Below are 23,476 nucleotides of genomic sequence, written 5' to 3' on the forward strand. Positions count from 1 at the left end.
AGAGAGAGAGAGAGAGAGAGAGAGAAAACCGATGTGGCAAAGCGTTACTAGCTGGTGAGTCTAGGTGAAGGGTATTGGGCACTCATTGTCTTATTCTTTACATTTTTTTCGTAAGTTTGAAAATTTTAGAAATAAAATGTTAAGGACCGAAAGGAAGAGGGCATGATCAGTGTGTCCAGTGCTGCTTAAGGCCAAGTGAATTGAGCAATTAACAGGACTGGACAACATGGGGGTCATTGGTGACCTTGACAATGTGGATAGCAAAAGAGGTCGGCAGGGGCCAGATGGTAAAGGCCTCACTTTGAGGGCGATGGGAGTAAAATAATTACATTTGTGTTTTAGAGCAACCAGTCCAACAGTTGTGGGGAGGATGGCTGAGGAGGGGGAAAGTAGGGTCAGGAAAATGTCCTCTCAGGCTCTGAAAGCACACCCCACTCCCCCGTACCCCCATGAAGTGTAGTGAGGACCTGAAGAGAGAGCAGCAGTAGGGATGCAAAGGGAGGGATGGTTGCAAAGACATCGCAGCCCAACTGCCTTAACTTAATGCCTGCTCGGGAGCAGAGGATGGAGGAGCCAAGACAGTGTCATTCACTGAAATACTGGATGCAGGGGCTGGGGTGGGGGCAGTGCAAGATGAGTTCTGTTTGGGACACGATACCTTTTTAAAAGTCTTCATGCTTTGTGCCTTCTCTGGAGGAAGCAGCAGATGGGACTCTGTCGACCAACAGCAGCACGTTCAAGGCCCTGTAAGTTGTTCCCACGCTGCACTCTGTGCCTCTGACGTTTGAGCCCAGCTCGGGGTGCTGGGGCCACAACTTTGGGTGTGAAAGTGACCCGATGATGCCTTTGTTCACTATGTCTCCGCGTCCTGGGAATCCCTCTGCCCAAAACCCTTTCCAAGTCCTGCTTGCCCCATGGACAAGCTTTTCCAATGGTCCAGCCTTCAGTGACTGCTCCAGAGTCTGAAATACCATTTTAGTGCCTCTTCCACGTGCCTGGCGTTGATGCCCGCTGTTTGGTGGTGTCATGTGTATTCACCTCTGTTCCTGACTTCCCAACTAGGTGGTCAGCTCCTTGAATGGAAGGAGCCCAGTATATATCTCAAAATATTCCCGGCCTTGCCCAGCACAGATGATCAATAAACTGAGGAGAGAGGGAGAGAGAAGAGGAGGAGGATGAAGGCCATAGGTTAACATTCTACATCCTAAACACGCCCTAAATGCTCACTGCGCTGACTTCCAAGCTGTGGGGACCACTTCTCACCTCTATGGGAGTGGGGGTGAAGTTACCTGGAGATCCATGTTGCCAGCCCCCCTAATTCCTGAGTTAGAACCCCTGGTAGGAAGCCTCCCTGAAACAGCCCACAGTTTGCTCGCTCTGGAAGCTGTTTGCAGTGACTCACCCAATTAAGAGCATCTACATAACAAAGCCTCACCGGGCTGCAGAGGTCACAGAGACTGTGAAGTGTGTCTTTAGTGTGCGAAGCAGAGAAGGTTCACTAATTACCAGTCATTTCCACCCCTCAAGAGCCTGTCAGCCTCTGAGATGCAGGGCATAAAAGAATCTCCAAATTCCCACCCCACACCAATCACTGCTCCCTCCCCAACCCACCCCTGCATTTCAAACCTGTGACTAATAAGTGCCAGGGATGGGTCTCTGCCCACCTGGCTCAGAGCGGGGAGGGAGGAAGGGAGAGGAAAGAGGTTGCCTTGATTCCAGAGCATGTTTTAGAAAAAGGCAACAGGGGGGCCTACATCGTTGTCTCTGTTAAAGTAAGCAAACAAAACTTGCATTGTTTTTTTCTCTATGTATAAAGGTAATAAGTGTTTGTAGTCAAAATTACAGGTGAGCAAGAAATAAGTTAAAATCACCCAGAACCCCACTGTTAAGATGACCAATAGGCCCATAGATGCCGTTGCAGCCGCTTTCTAGGCGATACGCATTTACTGTGGATGTGTGCATGCCCCGCTCTTTCATAACCAACTTTTTCCACTTAGCGATATGTCTCCAAAGTCTCCCCCCATGAGCACATGGAAAGAATGTGAGAGCTGTCCGTGATGCTGAGCTGGGTTGGCAGAGAAAGTGTGTTTTGGTCATTAGAGCACGAGAGGGAGGCATTGTCAGGATTTCTGAAGGCCAAAGGAGGCTCTTGGGAGGCTGTAAAGAGCCTTGACCTTTGGAACTTGAGCAAGTGATTTCCTCTCTGTGAACGTCAGTTTCCACATCTGTAAAATGGGAATAACAGCATATGCCTTATAGGATTGTTGTAAGGATGAATGGAGATCCTGGTTGTAAAAAAAAAAATACAGGCATTGGATGTTTTATTACTCAGTTTAATAAGTGTTCATTAATTAGTGCCTGCTTTTTACTTAGCCCTCTGCTAGTCTGTGTTGAGGATATAAAGAAGGCATCTGGTTCAGGCCTGGAGGAGCTTAAGATCTAATTGGAAAGTTGAACACACACACATAAACAAAAACACAAAGTTAAACAATAAGAATTTAAAAAGCTAATAAACGATATCATCAATTAGTAGATAATTAAGTGCCAGACGAGTAGCATAGACAGCACTGCAGGGGTTCAGAGGTAAGAAAGAACACAAGGGGATAATAATAATAATAAAGACCACTTTGAGCACTTTCTATGTGCCAGGCACATGCTTTGTCTCATTTAATTTACCCATGGACCATAGGAGGTAGAGACCGTTATTACATCCATTTTGCAGAAGAGGAAATTGAAACTTCAGAGCGGTTAAGAACCTTGCCCCAGGTCACGCACCTAGTAAACGTGGAAGTGCTGTTCTTTGGAACCAAGCAGTCTGACCCCAGAGCCCCCTCGTGCTGAAGCACCACGTTCTACTCTGACAGAGGCCCGGGTGTGGCGGTGCAGAGCCCCGAGCTGGATGGTACAGGAGGGAGCCCCATGAGCAAAGATGGGACTGAGGGGTCCATGGGGGAAGACCCCAGGCTGGCTGGATGGCTGGTCCTCGGGGACAGTGGAAAGTAATGCTTTGTGGTAGAAAATGAGTTGTCCATGGGGGTTTCGGGTAATGTGGGGTCCAATCAAAGCAGTGTTTGGGAAGGCAGGGCTGGGAGGAGACACCTTAGAAGGATTTTGACAGAGCTGATCCCACTCCACATCAGCCAGCTCCTCGGGTCACTGCTGCCACTTCTCACCCCAGACCGCTCATCCCCGCTGAAGGGGCCGGTCCTCACCAGTGGGTGGCAGAAAGGCCCCTTTGCTTCTGAAGAAGCAGGGCAGGGAGATTGGGAACATACATGACAAGGGCTTTGGCTCTTCAAGTGAAACGCCGTGCAGTAGGAGTCCCCGGAGGACAGAAAGTTCACTAGCAAAGGTGGGGACTGAGAAAGAAAAATCTTCAAGAACGTATTCATGTAACTGATATTTATTGAATATCATTGATGTACATGGTAGACTCTTCAGGGAATAAAAATAGGATGACATCATTTGTGCCTTAATTCACGCTTGGAAAAGGTATGGGGAAAGGAAGGGCAGATGTAGGGTTAGAGAGAAAAAGAAAGAGAAAAGAAGAATAAACACTGAGCCCAGAGACATGAAATATCGAGGTCATGTACAGGGCAGTGTGGAGAGATAACCTTCTACGTCTTCCCTGATGCTAGCCCCATAGTCACCCGAGACCACAAATGCTCCAGGCCACCACCTTCCCAAGAAAATGTAGCCTAGAGGTGCTTCTGTGCCATTGATTGCATCCCACAAACATTTTTTGAGCACCCCAAGGTACCAGGCACTTAAACTCTTAAGAAGAATCAGAGTTGATTGTTACCTAAGGTGGTCAACCTTGACAGTGCCTTTTGATGCCTTGCAGACCTTAATCAGACATATTGAGTGCCATCCATGCTTGCAGGAGGAGAGGGCTAGAAGCAAAGGGGAGAAATTCTATACACTGTCAAACCAGATGGGCAGAATAACTCTCTCCTTACCTGGCTTCGGTAAGAGGTGAATAAGGTAATGTAAAGCTACCTAGAACAGCGTGCAGAACACAGTAGGCATTTGATAAAACCAAGTATGATTCTCTCAGTCAGCTCCGGCATGACTGATTCTCTTTACTGAATTGACCAGTTTTTCAGCTGAAATCATTACCTGGCTAGGTTGGTATTCAGCCAGGCTATTTGGTATTGTGATCTCACATTAGTACCCATCATAGGAGCCCGGAGGCACAGCTAAGAAGTAACTACCATCAGGTCTGTTTAGAAGGCACCTAAAGAGCCAGGCTTAGCAAATCATTTGATATTGTTAGTTGTGAGTGACAGAAACTGGCTCTAGCTAATTTAAGCAGAAAAGGAATCTATCACAAAGACATCAGAAAATTCACAGAATCAGTGAGAAGACAGAAGAACTGACAGTGGCTGGGAAGCAGAGATGCACTTGGTCATGCCACTAGAAGAGTCTAGTTAGGCCACTGCCTGAGTGGCTGCCATCATCATACTGGACATGGCAGCAACTGTCCTCTCCTTTCTGCCTCTCCTAGACAGTCAATGCCGTTGCATTGGGCTCACTGCTGCTGTGGGCTCTCAGTCTCTGCTGTTGCTGGAAAGGGTCTCCAAACTCCCCCAATCATCTGGTCACCCCTTTGAGAAGCAAAAAACCAAGGGGGAAAACCCAATGGGGGAAACCCAAACGCCAAGGGGGGGAAAAAGAAGAAGGGGCCCCCCCAACCTCCAAAAGTCGAAACAAAACCCGCCTTCCAAAAAAAAAAGAAGGGAATCAAAAGGTAAGCCGGCAAAAGAAAAAAAAAAAAAAAAAAAACACCTAAATGTTCTCTGTACAATACTTTACTGTAGCATTGAGGGTTAAAGGTACTACCACACTTGATTTCAAGTGACTTTTGGCTAGTCTAAAATACCAAAGCCACCCTGTAAGAATATTAGTCTGCTTCTGAGGCTATTTCAAAAACTATACTTGAAGGCAAATGTCTCATATAAATTTCTAAAGCTTTTCAGGACCACTGTGGTGGTATTCCAGTGGTGGTAACACCATTGGAAATAATACTTGCTAAAGGGGAAGGTCAAGGATATGTTTGGTCACAAATATAAAAATCCCAAACTTCACTGATTTAAATAGTGATTTTATTTTTCTAACAAAACAAAAGTTTTGGAGGAGGATGATTGCCGCAGATGGCTCAGTGTCCCAATGATGTCAAGATTAAGTCTCTCTCCACTATTCTCGTGGACTTTTCCTCATAGTCACAAGATGGCTACCACAGCTCCAGATATTATATCCAAGTTCATAGAAGGAAGAAGTGAGAAAGAGGGGAAGGGGAAGGGTCAAACCACCTGCATCATTTCCTTTGATCATGAAAACAGACTGTTTCCCAACACTCCCCTCCTGCTATGCCATCCCTTACTTCTACTTGTTCCTCATTTGCCAAAACTGCCCATCAAGTTGCAAGGATGCAAGGATGGCTGATGGTTAGGAGAGATGAAAACAGGATTGTCATGATTGGTCTATGCCAATCACGAAGCACCGCCTGGGCCTGGTACATTACTACAATGTTAAGGTGAGGAAGAAGGAAGGAGGTGGATATTGGACCACAGATCTAAATTCTGGGATCAGATTTGGTCATTGCAGGATTGGAAGTTGGACACACAAACACTGGGGACAAGGGCTTTCCAGGAGAGGAGACAGAAGGAATGGAAAAACACAGGACATGTGAGGAGAACAAAGAAACTTGATTTGGCTGATGTGTAGGTAGCTGTACTTTTGGTAATCTATCCTACAGAGATAAAATCACTGATTGTAAGCATATAGACACAAGAAATTTTATTAGTCAAAAAACACTAGTAACAACCTATATGCCCATTAATAGGGGAGTGGTTGAGTAAGTTGTAGTATATACATCCTATGAAATACTATGTAGCTAAAAAATGAATTAGCTCTATATCTACAGACCTACCCATTTATTTTCAAGAAAGAATGAACAAGTTGCAGAGACCCCCAATATAATCTTTTTTTATATAAATAAGCAATAACATAACAGCCCCACATATATGAGTATAGTTTATATGAGCACAGTTTATACGAGCACCGAGCAGGTGAGGGGGTAGAAGGTGCACTCCAGGACATTAACACTGGATGTGGAGACTTGCAGACCTGGTGGGAAGTGGCGAGGAGGTGTGGAAGACGGTCAAGGTTTTTCTTTGTATACCTTTGAATGTTTTGCTGGTTGAAGGGAACATGTTTCTTTTGTAATCTTGGGATGCAATTTACAGCTTTCAAAAAGTAGTTTAGAAGTAGATTATGAAGAGTCAACTGTTACATGTGGACAGTGGGCAACCACTGCAGATTTTTGAGCAAGGCAACCATGTGGTCAGGAAAACTAACCTGGCAGGAGTATGTACGATGAATTAGAGGCAGGAGAGGCTGAGGATAGGCACAATTAGAAGGTTCCTATAGCAGCAGCTCAGTCAGAAACTAATAAGAACTGAACTGTGCCAGCAATAAATGTGAAGAAGAGGAAAGGGGGCCCAGGCTAGAGCCTTGGGACGCACATGCCTGAATATTGGGAAGAGTGGTCATGAGGGGGCATGTTTTTCCATTAAATTGTGTCAACCAACACATCTTACACGTTGAAAGCCTGAATAAATGGCTGTCGAACCATAGGTATTTCTCTTCTCCAACCTCCTCCAGCATCCATTTATTTGACATTTGCAATAAAGACATCCAAAATGATCATTATATCTTTTCACGGGATTTGTGTTATCTTCCTCATTAAACTGAAAACACCTTGGGATGTGGGACTATAGAGAATACCTATTGGTGGCCCCCAGAAGTGCAGTGAACCCCATAAGTAATCATTCATTCATTCGCCATAGTTGATGGTGTATATAAAGGCTCTTTCTTCATTCATTCCTTGAAGGAGCAGCTCCAGTCCTGTCCCCTGGGAGTTTCCCAGCCAATGAAGGAGACAGACTCTCAACAGGAAATCCTATTCTGGGAGAGGGTTACAGGAGGTGGGAGGATGCAGGGAAGTGAACCATAAACTGAGGCCTGAAGGAAGAGGAGGAGTGAACCAGGTGGGAGAAGAACAGAAAGTCATTCCAGACAGAAGGAAAAGCATCAGCAAAGCCCTTGAGGTGGGAAGTAGCATGGCACATCCAGGGAACCAAAAGGAAGCCCTGGATAGCAGGCGCTGGGGGGAGGGGAGAAGGAGGCAGAGGAAGGCAGAAAGGCAAGCTGGGGCAGATCAAGCCACTACCGCCAGCCATGGGAGGCAGGCTCAACTTGATCCTAAGAACAATGGAAACCCAGATGCTTTTAAGCAGAAGAGAAACATGGTCTGATTTGCTTTTTTTAAGAAAAAGCACTCTGGCTTCAGCGGGGACCACAGAGAAACAACAGAGGAAGCTCAATGGCCCTGTCGGCCCATTAGGCTGGGAGCCGCCACAGGCTGAGTTGAATCCGTCCCATCGCACCTTTCTTCTCCTCTGCACATGCGCCCTCCCACTGCAAGTGGCTATGGCCAATAGGCCGACAATCTCCGTGTCAGGGAACTAAAATCCCCCCCAGCCCCAACACTCTCCCAGAGTAATGGGTTGGGATGCTGGGGAACAGAAAAAAAGAAGGGATGAGGATATGGATGCGATGTGGATAAGTCAAGGCCGATTTCTTCTTTCCGTGCCTCAGTGATTTTATCTATAAAAAAGGGCATTCATTGTACCTACCTTAGAGAGTTGCTGTGAGGACATAATTCATACAAAGTTCTTAGATAGCACCTGGCACAAAATGAACAGTCAAAAAGTGTTAGTTTCTGTTTTGTTCCTCCTGAAAAGATAAGTGGGACCCCATGAACACGGACTGTATTCCTGACATCTAGTCGGATCCCAGAGAAAGTCTGAGAGCCTCTGGCCCAGGCAGTCTCAGGATTCCAAATGACCGAAGTTTGAGCAAATCTTACATGCAAGTTTGGGCCTGGATTGCTAGTGTGTAGATGCTTCTGTTCCTATGACTGAAAAAGAAAGAGCCCCCAGATGGGGAAAAGGGAGCTGCCCACCGCCACTCCCCGCAAAACCGAGCTTAAGCGCCAGGCCTCTGGCCCAGGCATGAGATCCTGCAGCCTCACTAGCGGGGGCGGAGCTCGGCGGGCCGGAGGCGGGCCGGCGTGGAGGGGCGGGGCCTGCGTATCAGCCCTCAGCCCCACCCCCAGCGGAAGTGCCGCTGGGCCCGCCCCTCCCTCCGGAGGCCGGTTCCCCTCGCCCCTCCCCTGGTCCGCTCTCCTCGCCGCAATTCGGCTACCGGAGCTGGTTCGGCCAGGGCCCCAGCAGCCGTACGGAGAGGAGGCCCTGGGTGCGCACACCTGGCTGTCGGGCGGTGTTCTCTGCCCCTCCCACTCCCAAGCCCTCCCTTCCATTTCTCTGTTACCGGCGCGGCCACGGGGGCGCCGCGGGGGATTGCACAGGTAAAGTCTCGGCAAGCGACGGTGCAGGCGTGGGCGCCTCCTGCGCCGGATGGGCAGAGGAGAAGCCGACTGCACGTGCCCGGCTTTTTTTTTTTTTTAAACAGCGTTGGTACTGACAGTGGGTGATCCGGGAGGGCGGACGCGGACGAGGGAAGTGCTGCAGTGCACTGGGGAGAAGGAGGGGCGGGACTGAAGCCCCCGGAGCTTGGGGGCCGGGTCATTTGTGTCCTAGCGTCCTGCGCAGGCTCCGTTGTGCCTGGGAGGTGGTGAGCTGCTTGGTGAGGGCGGGTCGGGGCCGCGGTGTTGGAGGATTGTCCCCCACCCACTCCCTGAGGTGACTGGGTTTTGACAGCCACCCCGCCTGGGCGCGCACAATCCCAGGTTTGCAGAATGAAAATCAATAAAATCGATGCAATGGCAAAGAACACGAAACATGTTGGGTTATTATTATTTGAGTTTGTTAAATTCTTTTTTTTTTTTTAAACTTGGAAAAAAGGTGGCTTCAGCTTAGATCATGGCCTCGGAGAGGGACGCAAAATATTGCCTGGTCTCCTGGCAGGGGACGGAGGCTTGTCTTCGGGCTCAAGCGGCGAAAACTTCCCCAGGCGGGCTTGCGGGGTCTACTGGCGGGAGGGAAGCCCCAGGGTGCGCTCGGTTTCCGGATACGGCTTTTCCCCGCGCCTTATCATCTGCCCTTTAGGGAGAGAGCCCCCCTCCACCGACATTTCCCCGGCTCACCACCCCCACGCCCTGGGGGCCGCGCCTCCTCCCCTCCCCCGCGCTCTCCCCGGCGCTTTAAATAATGATATTTGCATGCAGGGAGCGATTCATAAATATGTCAGGGCCGGTGAAATATAGGCAACATTTCAAACTTTCTATTTAAAAAACATGAATTATGGCCGCGGAAAATGTGTTCCCATTTAAAGGCGATACGAAGTATTTGGTGTCTCGTCCCCGGGCCCATCCATCACGCAGACAATAAAGAGAGTTTTTCGCCCTGACACCCGCGATTTATGGGCGCCCTTCTCTGCCCTCATCACTCACCCGCCGTGGCCGGCCCGGCGACAGGCCCCGCGGAGAGAGACTGGCGGCCGCCCCCGCGCGGGCCCGCGCGCGCACTTTGCGCCCTAGCCGGCCCCCCAAGATTGTGGCTCTCAGGGGGAAGCGCCAGCTCCCGGGAGTTGGGGGATCTGCCATGAGGGGTCTGGGCGAGCCAAGGGGAGCGGAAACCACACTAGTCCTCCCACCTCCGCTCACGCCTCTCTCAGGGCTGGGGCCCAGCGCACGGAGGAGCGGTCTTGTGGGCCCCCTCTGCGTCCGGGCCTCGCCCGCCGACCGCGCGGGGAAGTTTGCAGCGCAAGCGGTGGTAGGTTATTTAAACCCTGGATCGAGGTGAGGGCAGAGAAGTGGTTAGGGACTTGGTTACTCAGGCCGATTCTAGGCCATTCCGCCCCGAAGGAAGCCAGCTGGTTTCAAGCTTTCCTGAACCCCGCCGGGTGGACCATTCTGGGTAAAGCTCTTTTGGCGACTTTTCCAAAGCCGCCTCTTTCCCCACTGTGATCCCTACAAACACATCCTGGGCGTCAGAGGCAGCTTGGAAACTATTTTTACCATAAGGGGCATAGGAGTTGCCCAGAAATAAGGAAGACGAGGCGCCTTCCCTAGCGTTTCGCCTCGGCCCTGCCAGGAGGTGCCCTCTTCACTCCCCTTCCTCCGCCCCACCCCGCACGCGCTCACACTGGCGCACTGTCCTTCAAGAGCCTCCACTCAATCTCTGTTGCTAACTTGCGTCGGAGAAAGTTCGGGCTACCTCTGCAGAGGAATTTGCTTTCAGTTTCGCCGCGGACAGACTTGGCCAGGCGCGTTTCCAAAGCACCGGCAGAGGTGGGAGGTGCCAGGCACTGCTGGGCAGCGAGAAACCACTGGACCTGGGGCTGCAACTCGTCCAGACGTCCTCAAAGGCCGGACCCGCAGCCGCCGCAGCACGAGGAGCCACCTCGCGTCCTGCGCTGGGCCGAGGCATCTGCCTGCAAGCGAGCCAGGAGCCGTTTCCTGCCTGATGCCTCCGAGCTGCATTTATTCGGATAAATGCAACGCAAACGACAGCCGGAGAAATCTTGTCGATTCTAAAAATGACAAGGTTGAATTTATTAGATCGAGATTCCTATGTAAGTGCGGGGAGATGAAAATGATACAAACCGCTCCATGTCCAGTATGAACACTACTGATTGCTTTCAGCTTCAAGGCATGTAACATAACACATCTGAATATTTAGATCTAGAGAGGGACATAAAATATTCTTAAATTGTCCATGTGTGCACATATAGTTAAACAGGAAAAATTCCAGAGCAAGTATCTTTTTATAGCCCCTGCTTGGGTGTCAATCTGGGTTCGAGATAGAACTTATGTCCAAATAACCACCCAGCAAATATTTCCTGTAGCCAGAGTGAGTCCCGCATTGTGGAGGGGTGCGGTATCTACAGCTCTTTAAATATGTGCGGCATGGCAGAAGTAAAATAAATACATTTAAGATAATCAGGCGCGAAGGTAACTGAGCCACTGCATCAATACAATATTTCTGGGCATAGAAATAAATATTCCTACAAGATCGGCTGTGGAGAGTGCAGACAAACAGAATGATTTTCGGGAACCCTGTGTGGTGTCCTGTAGCCCGGTTTGCCAAGCACGCTGAGGTGTGCTCTATTCAATACCTGCGGCCTTGGCCTGGCGTGACTGCTGGGAGAGGCTAGACCCCGACGCCCAACACGCAGCGCCTTGGGGGTTCTCCGGTATGCAGGCGTAGAAAAAAAAGCCTTCGCCAGGCGCTGAACCCCGCATGGTACATAAGGTAGCAGGGCCTCGGGGCCCGCGGGCGGCCCTTCCCCCTCAGACACTTAAGCCACCCTTCAATCCTGGCTCCACCCAGCTCCAGCAGTGGCCACTTGGGTCTATAGATTTGGAGGAAGAGCGCAGAAAAGGGCGGTTCAAGCTCGTTCCCAAGGCATCCCAAAGCGCCAAGAGGAGGCCACAGGGAACAAGGCCACGATTTCTGCGTCCTCCAGGAACCAGGCCCCACCCGACCCTTGGGGCTCGAATTTGAGAACAGAAGCAGTCATTGGGGTGTAGTTACTCATGAAATATTAGGTAGCCCCTCACATACTTAGTACTGAGGCCCGGATGCCCCATAGGTCTCCACGTATTTGCAAAGCCCAGGCAATGCCAACGGTGATGTCCGCAACGTTGCAGCTGTAAAATTCCAAGACCAAATACTAATTCCAGAATAGAGCGCTTGCAATTGCCCACCCGTATCACTGCCCCAGTCTCTCTCTTTTCCTTTCACCCCTCCAAACGCACCCAAACCTTAAACAGGCGAAGAGTTTCTAAGAGCCCCTGCTTGAAGAGAAATTAGGGAGGAATTTGTCATGAGTGTCCGGGAATTGCACACACTCCCGAGGCGACCCTGCCGCGGGAGAAATAACCCGGCCCCTGAGAATGCCCTACTCCAGAGGGTGTGACTGCGCACCGAAGTGGTTTAGACGGTATACCGAGAGGAGGGAGCGAGAATAGGAAATAAGCCCTGGCAAGTAAGAAAAGGTAAAAGGAAGAGGAAATGAAGAAAAGGGGTAGGAGGCCAAAAAGGAAGCGGGAGAGGAAAAAGGAGAAGGGAGAAAGAGAAAAGAAATGGAGAGGGAGGGGAGGCAAGCCGAGAAGAGCGCAGGCCGTGGGGTAGCCCCGCGACCAGGCCGGGCCGCGGCTCCCGCATGCTAGGTTCCAACCCCCGCCCTGAGAAGCGGCGAGGGCCGCGCGGGACCGTCCCCCGCTGGCCCCGCTCCCAGTCGGGTGGGGCGGGCCTGGGTCCAGCGGCCTCCGCGCGCTCTTTCTCTTCCCCTTCCTGGGGGACCGCAAAGCGGGCAGGACCCGGGTGGGGAGGCCCCCGGGGGCGCACGCCAGTCCGGGACTGTTTTGGCGCTCTGGGCCAGGCTTTCCAGCTCGCCGGGCCTGACCTGTCAGGCGGATTATCTTCGAGGGAGATTAATAGGGGAGGCGGGCTGCAATAATAATCGTTTTGTTTGATGTGACAACTCTGATAGGCGTTGATTTACTTACAAACTGATAGGCTTTTAATTGAGCGCCTCCGCCGAGCCCGAGATGAAAGGGAAGCGGCGGTGAAAGGCGGCCCGCCTGCCCTCCGGCCTCAATACTGATTAGCCATCTCGACAGTGAATAGTTCAAGGCATTTTCAAACTTTTTTCCTCAGCTCTCTACTCTTCGTTCTCCTCCTCCCACTCCCTCCTCAAATATCTGCCATGCCCACTCCTTTTTTAGAGAAAACAAATCATTTCCATTGTGTGCAAATAAAATCCGCAGGACATCCGCGCCAACCGCTGCTGGGGGTTGGAGGCATTAGGCCTAGCGCAGAGTAATTAATAACCCCCCACCCCCCAGCCCCGGCCTGCGCGGCCTTCGGGGGTTTGGCCTTGGTCAGGAGGTGCGCAGGCTCGGACGCTGGCGCCTCCCAAAAGCCTGGGGCGCGGAGGCCCCCAGGCGCCCCCGTGCGCTCGGACCTTCGGAGTTGAGATTGGAGAAGAGTGAATACTCGCTGGCTAAGACCCGTGCCCAGGCTGCACGGCGCAGACCCCCGAGCGTGAGCGGCCAAACCCGGGAATGCGGGAGCCACTCCACGGCTCCCCCAGGCTTTGGGTGCTGGGGCTGCCTCCCCTGAGCCGCCTGGTGTAGTAAGAAAAGCTGCTGGAATTAGAGCAGAGGGGGAAAGACGCGTCTGGAGACTGGGGTGGAGGGTGGGGAGGGACGCCCCCGGACTGCGGTCACCCCCAGCTCTGCTGCAGCTGCCAGCATTCAGTGCCCGGGCCTCACGGGGAGGTCTCGGCGCCACTCGGCCCAAGGCTAGGCTGGCGGCGCTGCAGTTGGTCTGAGTCGCTACCTAGACGGCCGCGCACTCAGTGACACAGACAGACACTAACACACCCGAAGGAGAAGAGCGGCTTCACAGGCACGTTGCCCTGCAGAGGCAGCTTAGGACTGTACCGCCCTCAGACACGGGCACCTGGGACTCGCTCCCGGAAGATCATTCAGACAACCTTTACACCCTTGCGTGTGGCCTCGCCACCGTCTCGCCTTCCTCAGTTGTCGCACAGATACTATAAACCCCTTTGAGTGCAGGTGTGTTCTTACACGCTCACACTGACAAACACCCGCCCAAAACGCACACCGCCTCACTTCCCTTTTCTCTCCAAATTGGCTTTAGTCAAGTTACCATTTCATGAAGTTTGCCAACCTGGAGAATCAAGGGCTAAAATTAAAACGCAGAAAAAGAACGCCTACGAGAAAATTCTAAAACTCACCCCAGAAAGTTCGCGGCACCCGTGCGGAGTGGGAGACAGAGACGGAAGGGGGGAGGGGAGCGGGGAGGGGAGAGGGAGAGGGCGAGCACGCCCAGGGCAGGTTCCAGGGTTCCAGACCCGGCTCAGCGCCGGGTGCGCGCCGGTCGAAACCGGGTCTCCGGGATCGGCCCCCGGCCCCTGCCCCCCGCGCGGGCACAGGCTGGCTCCCAGCTCCCAGCGCTCCCGGCCCCACCATTTATCAAAAGGACTTGACAACAAAAGAAGAGCCGGGGCGGAAAAGTGGGGGAGGGGAGATTCAAAGTGTTCCAAGTGGGTCCAAGGAAGGGGGTGTGTCCTCCCCTCACCCCTTCCAATTTCTGCCAGTTTCTGGAGGTGACCCTCGAACTCTGCCCGGACGCTAGGTACCAAAGCCCTGAAAACTCACACAGCGGTACAGGCATACATTCACACTGTGCACCCAGATCCAGGTACACGGTGGCATGCTCAGCGCTTCCCCTCGTCTTTCAAAACAACCCGAGTGACGGTGCAAATCGAGGGGAACGCGGCAGTCTCGGTCCGCTTCCCTGGAAGAACCCGCGTTCCCACAGGCAGCCGCCCCCTCCCTCTCTCGCTCCTTCCCCGGGCTCTCCCGGCGCAGGTCAGTCCCAGCTCTGCGTGCCACTAAATTCGAGAGACCAGCCCCAAGAAGCACAGGTTCCCAAGCCTGCTGGGATGGCGCCGGGCGGGTGGCTGGGGAGGACTGGGGAGGCGACTTTTGTGAGCCTGAGACCTTTCTCCCCCGTACACCCACGGCCAGGCCTCTTCCTCTCAGCCCTGGTTACTATCCCAGGGGGTCGAAGAATTGAGGGGGCCTTACCCCTCCATTGACCCACCGTACTCAAGGTTACTGGGTGGTGTGGCTCTTAGAAAAGTCTCCGAGTTTGGGGTCGGGGAACTACTGAGGGTAGTTAGTTGTCCGCGGCAGGGTGGCAGCCTGACATCCGCAGGCTACACGCCCCCGAGGGACTATGGAAGGAGGTGGTGATGGGAAGTTTCTCATGTTAGACGTCGCCGCTGCCCGTCTCAGGTACCCAGAGCCGCCCGGAACTCCGCGACCCCGACGGACCGGAGCCCCGCTAGGTGGAAGGGTGTGTATGTCTCCGACACCAAGAGCAGAGGCGCGCACCCCAGGCCTGCGCGCCCGTCTCCGAGCCCTGGGCGCACCTGCGCACTTTCCTCCCACTATGCATTTTCCTGACACTGAGCGCCGCTTTCCCGTCTTTCATTCTTTCTCTTAGGCCCCCTCACACCCCATCCCAGGAGGCTGCTACTCTTTCCCCCTCCTCGGGTTCCCTCTCGGTCTCTTCCTTCCTCTCTGTCTCTCCCTCTCTCTTTTTCTCTTCAAGTCGCACCCGCCTTGTAATCAGCAACAAAAGCTGACATAAATCACGGGCGGATTGACAAGAGCTGACAAATAACTGATTGATTGCGGTCGAGGAACATTGACAATTGATGGAGGGGTGGAGATGCCCAAAGAACGGGGGGGAGAGGAAAGAGAGGGTGGAAGGGGAGAGTACGAACGGGGTGGGGGGAGAGAACGAGTGTGAAACAGAGGAAACATGTGACCCCCGCTCCAGCCCCAATCTACGCGTCCGGGAGAATCACGTGGCCGGGAAGGGCGGAGAGCCGGGCGCGCACCGCCGTGCTGAGCAGCCACCGCCTCCGCTGCCCATCCAGTTTCTGGTTTCTCTGCCGCCGAATCTCAGGAAATCAAAGCGGGCGGGCGGACTTCCTCCAGGACCGGCTCCCCACCTTTCCATATCCTGGTGGCCGCGCCGCGCGGGATCTCAATTACTGAGGAGGAAAGAACATTTGGTGTGCGGGTCTCCTGCGCGCCTCTGCAGCTGACAGTCCGACTGGTGTCCGCACTCCCGCCCGTGCTCCTTTTGGACACCCCCCTCAGTCCGTTCCTCACGCGCACCCACCTCCAAAAGGAGGTTTCAGTTTATTTTCGAGCCGGGGAAAGGAAGAACGACGAGGAGGAAAAAAGAGGGAGGCGGCGGATGACAAACGTAGAATAAATGTCCATCTAGTCCTCGGAGCGAAATCGAGGGAGGGGACACGCAGGGGGGTGGCGAAGAGAAAGCTGCCCATTAATACCAGCTCCGAGAGTCTTGGCGGCGGCGGCGGCGCGGGACGCGTCACATCCCCTTGACCCTCCAATCACCTCGGGCTCCCATTTGATTGGAAGGCGGCAAAGGCTTTAATCTCCCCCTCGGTGCAGCTGCTTTTGAAGTGAGTTTCCTCGCCAGAGCCCCGGCTGGACACGCAGCGGCTCACATCGCAGAGCGCAGCGCCAGCGCGGGGCCGCGAGAGCGCAGCGCAGGGGAGCAGCCCGAGGCGGACACCGCGAGCCGCCCGGCACTCCCGCAGTCCTGCCGGCTCCTCCAGCCCGGCCACGGCTCCGCTGCGGGCCATCCAGGATTATTCGCTTCTGGCTGTAGGCGCCGAGAAGGCTCGCTGGGCGCCCGTGGCCGCCGCGCCGGCTCTTGCTCCTCCTGCTGCTCCTGCTCCCCGGGCGAGCGCGCAGCCCCGGAGCCCTCCCCCCGCTGCTCCCATGCGCGCGGGTGGGTCATGAGCACAGCGCCCTCGCTTTCTGCCCTAAGAAGCAGTAAGCACAGCGGCGGCGGCGGCGGCGGCGGCGGCGGCGGCGGCAGTGCAGACCCTGCTTGGACCAGCGCGCTCTCTGGAAGTAGCTCCGGCCCCGGCCCAGGCTCGTCCCCGGCCGGCAGCACTAAGCCTTTTGTGCACGCCGTGCCCCCCTCTGACCCCCTGCGCCAGGCCAACCGCCTGCCCATCAAGGTACTGAAGATGCTGACGGCACGGACTGGCCATATTTTGCACCCCGAGTACCTGCAGCCCCTGCCTTCCACGCCCGTCAGCCCCATCGAGGTAAGGACCCTCTCCCTCTCCCTGGATCGCGCTGGGACCACTACCCCAGCTGCCGCGTTAGGGTTTTTTTTCTCTCAGGATCTGGGGGTGGGGGGGTCGGAGTGATTCAGCTCGGGGATAGAGGAAGAGGATAGTGCTTCAGCACCTCAAAACTAGGGCAGAAAGAGGGAGGAGGTGGAACTGGGAGTGAAGGCTACCAAAACCTGTTTCTCCTTTTGGGGTTAAAGCCCCTACCCCGACTCAGGTCCCCTGACTTACTCGGCACCGAGGCAGGCGGAGGTCTGAAAAACGTTTCCAAAGTCGCCGTCCTTCGGCTCCCCAGAAGCTAGTATGCGTACCCAGCCTCTGAGGCGCCAACCGCCCAAGCCCTTACTCTGAAGAATTTAGGGGTGTGGGGGGGAGGGGGTGTAGTTCTGGGTCTAGGAGACGAAAACCAAAACATTTTGTTTTTTTAAATCCATTTAGCTCTCAGAGAGGGCAGGAAAGATGCTGATGGGGGTTGGTGGGGGGGTATCTGCCGCCTTTCCCAAGGGCGAGAATGTTTGTTGTTTGTGGGTGAGTGTGGAGCGGGGTGCAGCTTAGAATTGCGCCTCGGGGCGGGGAGGATCTTAGTGGGCTGATGCGGAGGGGCATTTGAACCCCAGAAGCCAGGAGTCTAAAGGGTTTCCCTTTCTTTCTCTGTGTGACCCCCACACCCCACCCCGCAGCTCGATGCCAAGAAGAGCCCGCTGGCGCTGTTGGCGCAAACATGTTCGCAGATCGGGAAGCCCGACCCCTCGCCCTCCTCCAAACTCTCCTCGGTCGCCTCCAACGGGGGCGGCACGGGAGGCGCCGGCGGCGGCGCCCCGGGCGACAAGGACGCCAAGTCAGGCCCCCTCAAGCTGAGCGACATCGGCGTGGAAGACAAGTCAAGTTTCAAGCCGTACTCCAAACCCGGCTCAGATAAGAAGGAGCCGGGCGGCGGCGGCGGAGGCGGCGGCGGCGGCGGGGGCGGCGGCGGGGGTGTTTCAGCGGAGAAGTCGGGATTCCGGGTACCGAGCGCCACCTGCCAGCCATTCACGCCCAGGACAGGCAGCCCGAGCTCCAGCGCCTCGGCCTGCTCGCCGGGAGGCATGCTGCCCTCGGCTGGGGGCGGCCCGGAGGGCAAGGACGACAAGAAAGACACCGACGCCGGCGGCGGCAGCAGCAAGGGCGCTGGGGGCGCCTCGGCGGAAGGGGGACCCACGGGGCTGGCGCATGGCCGGATTAGCTGCGGCGGCGGGATTAATGTGGACGTGAATCAGCACCCGGATGGGGGCCCGGGGGGCAAGGCTCTAGGCTCGGACTGCGGCGGCTCATCGGGCTCTAGCTCTGGCTCCGGCCCCAGCGCGCCCACCTCCTCCTCAGTGCTGGGCTCTGGGCTGGTGGCACCCGTGTCCCCCTACAAGCCGGGCCAGACAGTGTTCCCTCTGCCTCCCGCGGGTATGACCTACCCAGGCAGCCTGGCCGGGGCCTACGCTGGCTACCCGCCCCAGTTCCTGCCACACGGCGTGGCACTCGACCCCACCAAGCCGGGCAGCCTGGTGGGGGCGCAGCTGGCGGCGGCCGCGGCCGGCTCTCTGGGCTGCAGTAAGCCGGCCGGCTCGAGCCCGTTGGCCGGGGCGTCGCCGCCATCCGTGATGACAGCCAGTTTGTGCCGGGACCCGTACTGCCTCAGCTACCACTGCGCCAGCCACCTGGCCGGGGCGGCGGCCGCCAGCGCGTCGTGCGCTCACGATCCGGCCGCTGCGGCCGCGGCACTTAAGTCCGGATACCCTCTGGTGTACCCCACGCACCCACTGCATGGTGTGCACTCATCGCTAACGGCTGCCGCTGCTGCAGGCGCCACACCGCCCTCCCTGGCCGGCCACCCCCTCTACCCCTACGGCTTTATGCTCCCTAACGACCCGCTCCCCCACATCTGCAACTGGGTGTCGGCCAACGGGCCGTGCGACAAGCGCTTCGCCACGTCCGAAGAGCTGCTGAGCCACTTGCGGACCCATACGGCCTTCCCCGGGACAGACAAACTGCTGTCGGGCTACCCCAGCTCGTCGTCTCTGGCCAGCGCCGCCGCGGCCGCCATGGCGTGCCACATGCACATCCCCACTTCAGCCGCGCCGGGCAGCCCTGGGACGCTGGCGCTGCGCAGCCCCCACCACGCGCTGGGACTCAGTAGCCGCTATCACCCCTACTCCAAGAGCCCGCTCCCCACGCCCGGCGCCCCCGTGCCGGTGCCCGCCGCCACCGGACCCTACTACTCCCCCTACGCCCTCTACGGACAGAGACTGACCACCGCCTCTGCGCTGGGGTATCAGTGAGGGCGCCGGCGGGGCTAGCAAGGGAGAGAAAGGAGCTGGGGGGAGGGGAGGAGCCGAGGGAGGGGCGGGAGCGCTGCCGGGGCCGCTGACACCCGCGGGCAGGGAAGACCCGGGCCACGAAAGGAAAAAAATATACACCGTATCTACCTACCCGAGAACAGCGACCGAGACCCGGTGGGAAACTCCCCTTTCCCCCACCTCTCACCTCCCCACCCAAACTTTATAAAAGTTGAAAAAAAAAATCATTTGACTTTTTATAGAAAAAGAAGGAAAAAGTAATTGAGACAGTGTTCATCTGAGGACTGCGTCGGTGGACACTGGTATTTATTTATGTTAGCTCCAAGCGGACCCGTGGTTCAAAAGTGCATTATTTAGTTTGAGCTCCGTAGGTAAAAAAGGAGGGGAAAGAAATTAAAACTTGAGGGTAAAAATGTGGAAAACAAACCCTCCCATCCCTTGTAGATTATAAATAAAAGCAAAACCACCACAGAACTAGAGGTCTTCTCTTTAATGTTACTTTAAAATTGCTATGATTGTATTGTACGTTATTTAATGTCTGATTGAAACACAAATTTACATGCATGTTTGTTACAAAAAATGAAAAAAAAGAAACAAAACAAGTCACAATTTGTCAGCTCTGATTTCAAATTGCAATTATTTTTAAGGTGTATACCATCGAAAGAGAATGGGTATTTTTTTGTATGTATTCTGGAAGAAAACAACAAAAAAAAAAAGGAAAAACAATTCTATTCCAAAACCTCATTTGCCTTATTTTGTTCTTTAAAAGGAACACTTAACTATTTTTAATTTTTAAGTCCACCCGCTGAGAAGGGGACAAGGTTTACGTCATGTACTAAAATAATAGACAATGTATCGCTTTAAAGATTAAAATTCCGTATATTTGATGTATTAAAAGGTTTTACTTCTTCTTTTATCTTTTTTTATTTTTTGGTTAAAGAGAGCGTGGCAGAACCCGCAGTGGGTTCCCAGGGCCGTGGCCGAATTTCCGATTGCTTTGTTGTGATTTTCTGGAAGAGGCCAAGGCGTTGGAAGGTCCGGCCAGTCGCAGGGTTGGCCTTGGGGAAAATATTTTTAAAGAGGAAATTTCACAATTTGGAAAGATAGTGCCCTTCGCTATCAATCATTTCGTTTTTATTTACGTTTTCCCTTAGCAGACGGTTTGTTAAAAGTGAAAGGAGGGGGGAAAGTGGGGTTTTTGTTAAATTTCCCTCTTGAGACTTTTGGGCGTTTGGGTTTCGTTTTGTGCAGGGAGCGGAGCAGGCCGGGACTCGCCGCCTGGGCCTGGGCCGCGGGAACGTGCTGCCGCCCGCTGTCCCTCTCTGCTGTCCGAGCATCCCCCGCCCCAGGCGCGCAGCAGGGATCGTTTGGGGGACGGAGGGGCGCTTGGGGAACCTGTTTCCCCGGCCTGGGCAGAGTGCGCCGTAACCCTCTAGTCTCTTGGGGGAAAGTGAGTTTTGTTCTCTTCTGACTGCCGCGGGCCAGAAGAACCACCTCCGCCCTCGCCCCCACCCCCAGCTGCTTCCTCCCTCCCGAGTCCGACCCGGGCAGGCCGGCGCCGAGGCTGCTTTTCCCCGCGTCCTGCTAGCTCTGCAGCCGGCGCTCTATTCCAGCCTGCGCCGCAGGAGAGCACGCCGGGGCAAGGGACACGGAAGCCCCTTCAAATCCGGCCCTGCCAGGGTCCTGGAGCCCACGCTCGGCCTCTCTGGGCAACCAGATGGGCGCAGAGGGCCGTTCCGGCTGCGAGCTCCGCACCGCAAACGCCGGCGGGGGCCTGGGTCCCGGCGCGTATCCCCGCGGCGCGCGCCGATCCCTTCTCCCCAGCTTGGGCCGCAGGACCGAGCTGCCTGAAGCGCCGACAGAACCACCCGCAGAAAAGTCCTGCTCGCTTTCGGGGAGGAGATGCCGGGTCGGAGACCCTGTGCCGCCTCACGGACACTCCAGAGCTGGGCGCGAGCTCTGGTTCTGGTTTGGGAGCTGTGATCCCAGAGCGCCCTTCGGGGGATCCCGGGACCGAGCAGTCGCGGCGCTGAGCGCGCGCCCCAAACTCCCCTCTCCCCGGAGTTAGGCCGTGCTGGGTTCTGAGTGTCGGGCTTCCCTAAGCGCTCAGCTCCCACCGTTGCCTCTGGGGACTCAACTGCCGCGCAGAGTCCGCCCTCGGCCCTCGGTCTGGGTCTGACAGCCGCGCGGCCCCTGCCTCCGTGTGCACAGAGGTTGGTGGCTTTAAGATTTTCCACCCTCCTCCTAGCGCCTGCCTTAAGGCTGCGGGGCCTTTTCCCGGGTTGCACGCAAAGCAACCCCGGCGACCTACTCTGGCTTCGCCGCCACCTCTACGGAGGGGGTAGCTTCCGGCGCCTCTGACCCTGATGCCGGTGCGCCCCGAGACCCTGGGAACCGGAGCTGGCGCCGAGGAGGACCCCGGGGACGCCGAAGCCCCGCTCCCACTCGGGTCCAGACGAGAGTCTGGGCTGGACCTGGTTCCTCGAGAATCCTGGCCGACGGGACGGCTTGCGGCCCCCAGGCTCTGCGACAGACACCGCTGCCCCCATCCCCGCCAGGTGGGAGGGGAGGGCGTTCGCGGAGGTGGTGCGGCCAGAGTCCCACACTCCCGTGCCCGCGGCTTGGGACCTGAAAACCAGGCTACTGCTCCCCGTCTCACCAGCACCAGCCGCGAGCTCCCAGCCACTGTGACCCACAAGCTTTGCGCTCCTTTGCCTCGCGCCTTTGGACAGGGGTCCTTGGGCCACCACACCTCGCTCGCTAGGACCTGCTCGGGCAGGGAAAGACCTAGAAATTTCCCTGCCCTGGGATTCAGGCCTGGGACTGGCGGGAGACAAACTGGGAGTGTTCATGCCTTCATGCCCCCTCTTGGTATTTTATTAACAAAACCCAAAACCAAGTCCCTTCCCTTAAAAGTTTAATGAGACCCCCCTTCCCGGAGAAGATACGCAGAGGCAGCAAAATTCTGGAGCTGGGGCGCCAGGGGTCGAGGGCTGAAAGGATTCCCCGACGTGACGGACGGAGCCGAGTCACCCGCGGCGCGGGGTTAGCGCAGGGTGGTTGCCAGTATGTTCTGCATGTCCAGGCGAGGTGCGAGCCTCCTCGGAGGGACAAACGCCGCTCCCCAAGGTGCGCCCCCAGCTGTCTCCAGCTTTCTACAGTATAGCCACGGGATCCCAGGCGCGCTGCCGGCGGCTGGAGTCCCGGCGAAGCGCCGCGTGTCCGCCAGGCGGCGCTGCGGAGCCCGGAGGAGCGGGAAGGAAACCCGGAACCCGGGCGGTGTGCAGGCCGCCGGCTGGGTCGTCATCCCGAGCCCCAGCGCCTCCGCTTTCGCATGGCTTCTGGGCCGCTGTCCGGGAGTCCCCTGCCTCTCGCTCCTCTCTCCTTCTCTCCTGCTGCGAACCGTCTCCCCTGCTCTTCTCCACCCGCTCCAGCTTCTGCCTTTGTTTTCTCCTCGCTCTCTTTTCCTACCCCAGAGGGGTCAGTCCAAGTGCCACGAGTCCCTTCCCAGCCTGGGGAGCTCCCGCCACCCACTCTCACGGCTCCAAGTCACCTTGTCTGCCACGCTGAGATGGTCCCCACACATTTATGCATTCATTCACCCCCTCGCTCACTGATTATTTCCTAGTGCCTACACCTGGCCAAGGGTTGCCTATCCCTTTCCTTGCCCCCAACACAGTTGGAGAAACTGAGGCCCAAGTCCTGGAAGCCAGTGGCAACAAAAGCGGAGAAAACCCAGGCCTTTCCCTCCATTCAGCGCTTCTCCCCCGCCCACCTGCCCCTCTGTTGGTGATACTGAGTGACCCTCGTGTCCTTGTGCTGGGTGACTTCGAATAAATAACAGATCAGGAATTTGTGCCTCTGAGATAGCTCCAGAAGAAGGATCGGCTGCTGAAATCTGTCATAAGCCTGTGGACCTCTAGGTGAGCACAACCAACACAAATACAGATGCCTGTCCACAGACGTATGCACTCATGGCTTGCACGTCTGCACACATTCACGCAACTTTCGCAGAAGCAGTCCACCTGGTCAGGCACACCTCGGTATGTGTGGACACACGCTGCAACGCAGACGGGAGAGGGAAGGATGATGAGCTTGGTCTTTACACAGTTGGGAAAGGCAGAGGAAAAGGCCCCTCTAGGAGATGAATTCTTTGCGCTTTGGAAAACTTGTAAAAGTTGCCCAGAAGGTGGGGCCTGCCCCCTGCCAGGCCATCAGCTGGCTTCTGCCGCACATATTGGTTTAGGGTTCCTCCCCAAATGTGGTGCTCAGAGTGACTGCAAAGTCCAGGATGACTTGCTCACATCTGTTCTACACTATGTCTAGCCCATCTTATCCTGTATTATCCCATTTACACTTCACAGCAATTCTGCGAGGTCATTAGAATCTTACCC

At 55.4% G+C, this 23,476-nt stretch overlaps 1 protein-coding gene across 2 annotated transcripts; it reads left to right on the top strand.

Moving 5' to 3' along the window:
- Window positions 1-16,017: 16,017 nt before the first annotated feature.
- On the top strand, window positions 16,018-19,662 carry ZNF503 (zinc finger protein 503). Of its 2 annotated transcripts, XM_012663350.1 has the most exons (3): window positions 16,018-16,145; window positions 16,367-16,728; window positions 17,436-19,324. In XM_012663350.1, the coding sequence occupies exons 2-3, from the start codon at window positions 16,411-16,413 to the stop codon at window positions 19,062-19,064; spliced, it is 1,947 nt and encodes a 648-aa protein (XP_012518804.1). In that variant the 5' UTR covers window positions 16,018-16,145; window positions 16,367-16,410; the 3' UTR covers window positions 19,065-19,324. The 2 variants fall into 2 exon arrangements, with proteins under 2 accessions (XP_012518804.1, XP_012518802.1); XM_012663348.1 differs by lacking the exon at window positions 16,018-16,145 and having other exon boundaries at window positions 16,169-16,728; window positions 17,436-19,662.
- Window positions 19,663-23,476: the final 3,814 nt, after the last annotated feature.

The sequence above is a fragment of the Propithecus coquereli genome, unplaced genomic scaffold, assembly GCF_000956105.1.
Source record: "Propithecus coquereli isolate 6110/MARCELLA unplaced genomic scaffold, Pcoq_1.0 Scaffold80, whole genome shotgun sequence".
Taxonomy (NCBI): Eukaryota; Metazoa; Chordata; class Mammalia; order Primates; family Indriidae; genus Propithecus; species Propithecus coquereli.

Excerpts from the sequence above, each read along its gene's own strand:
- ZNF503 (XM_012663350.1), top strand. The coding sequence starts at position 16,411 with ATGAGCACAGCGCCCTCGCTTTCTGCCCTAAGAAGCAGTAAGCACAGC. Across the intron at positions 16,729-17,435 it reads CGCCCGTCAGCCCCATCGAG|CTCGATGCCAAGAAGAGCCC; the intron begins GTAAGGACCCTC and ends CCCACCCCGCAG.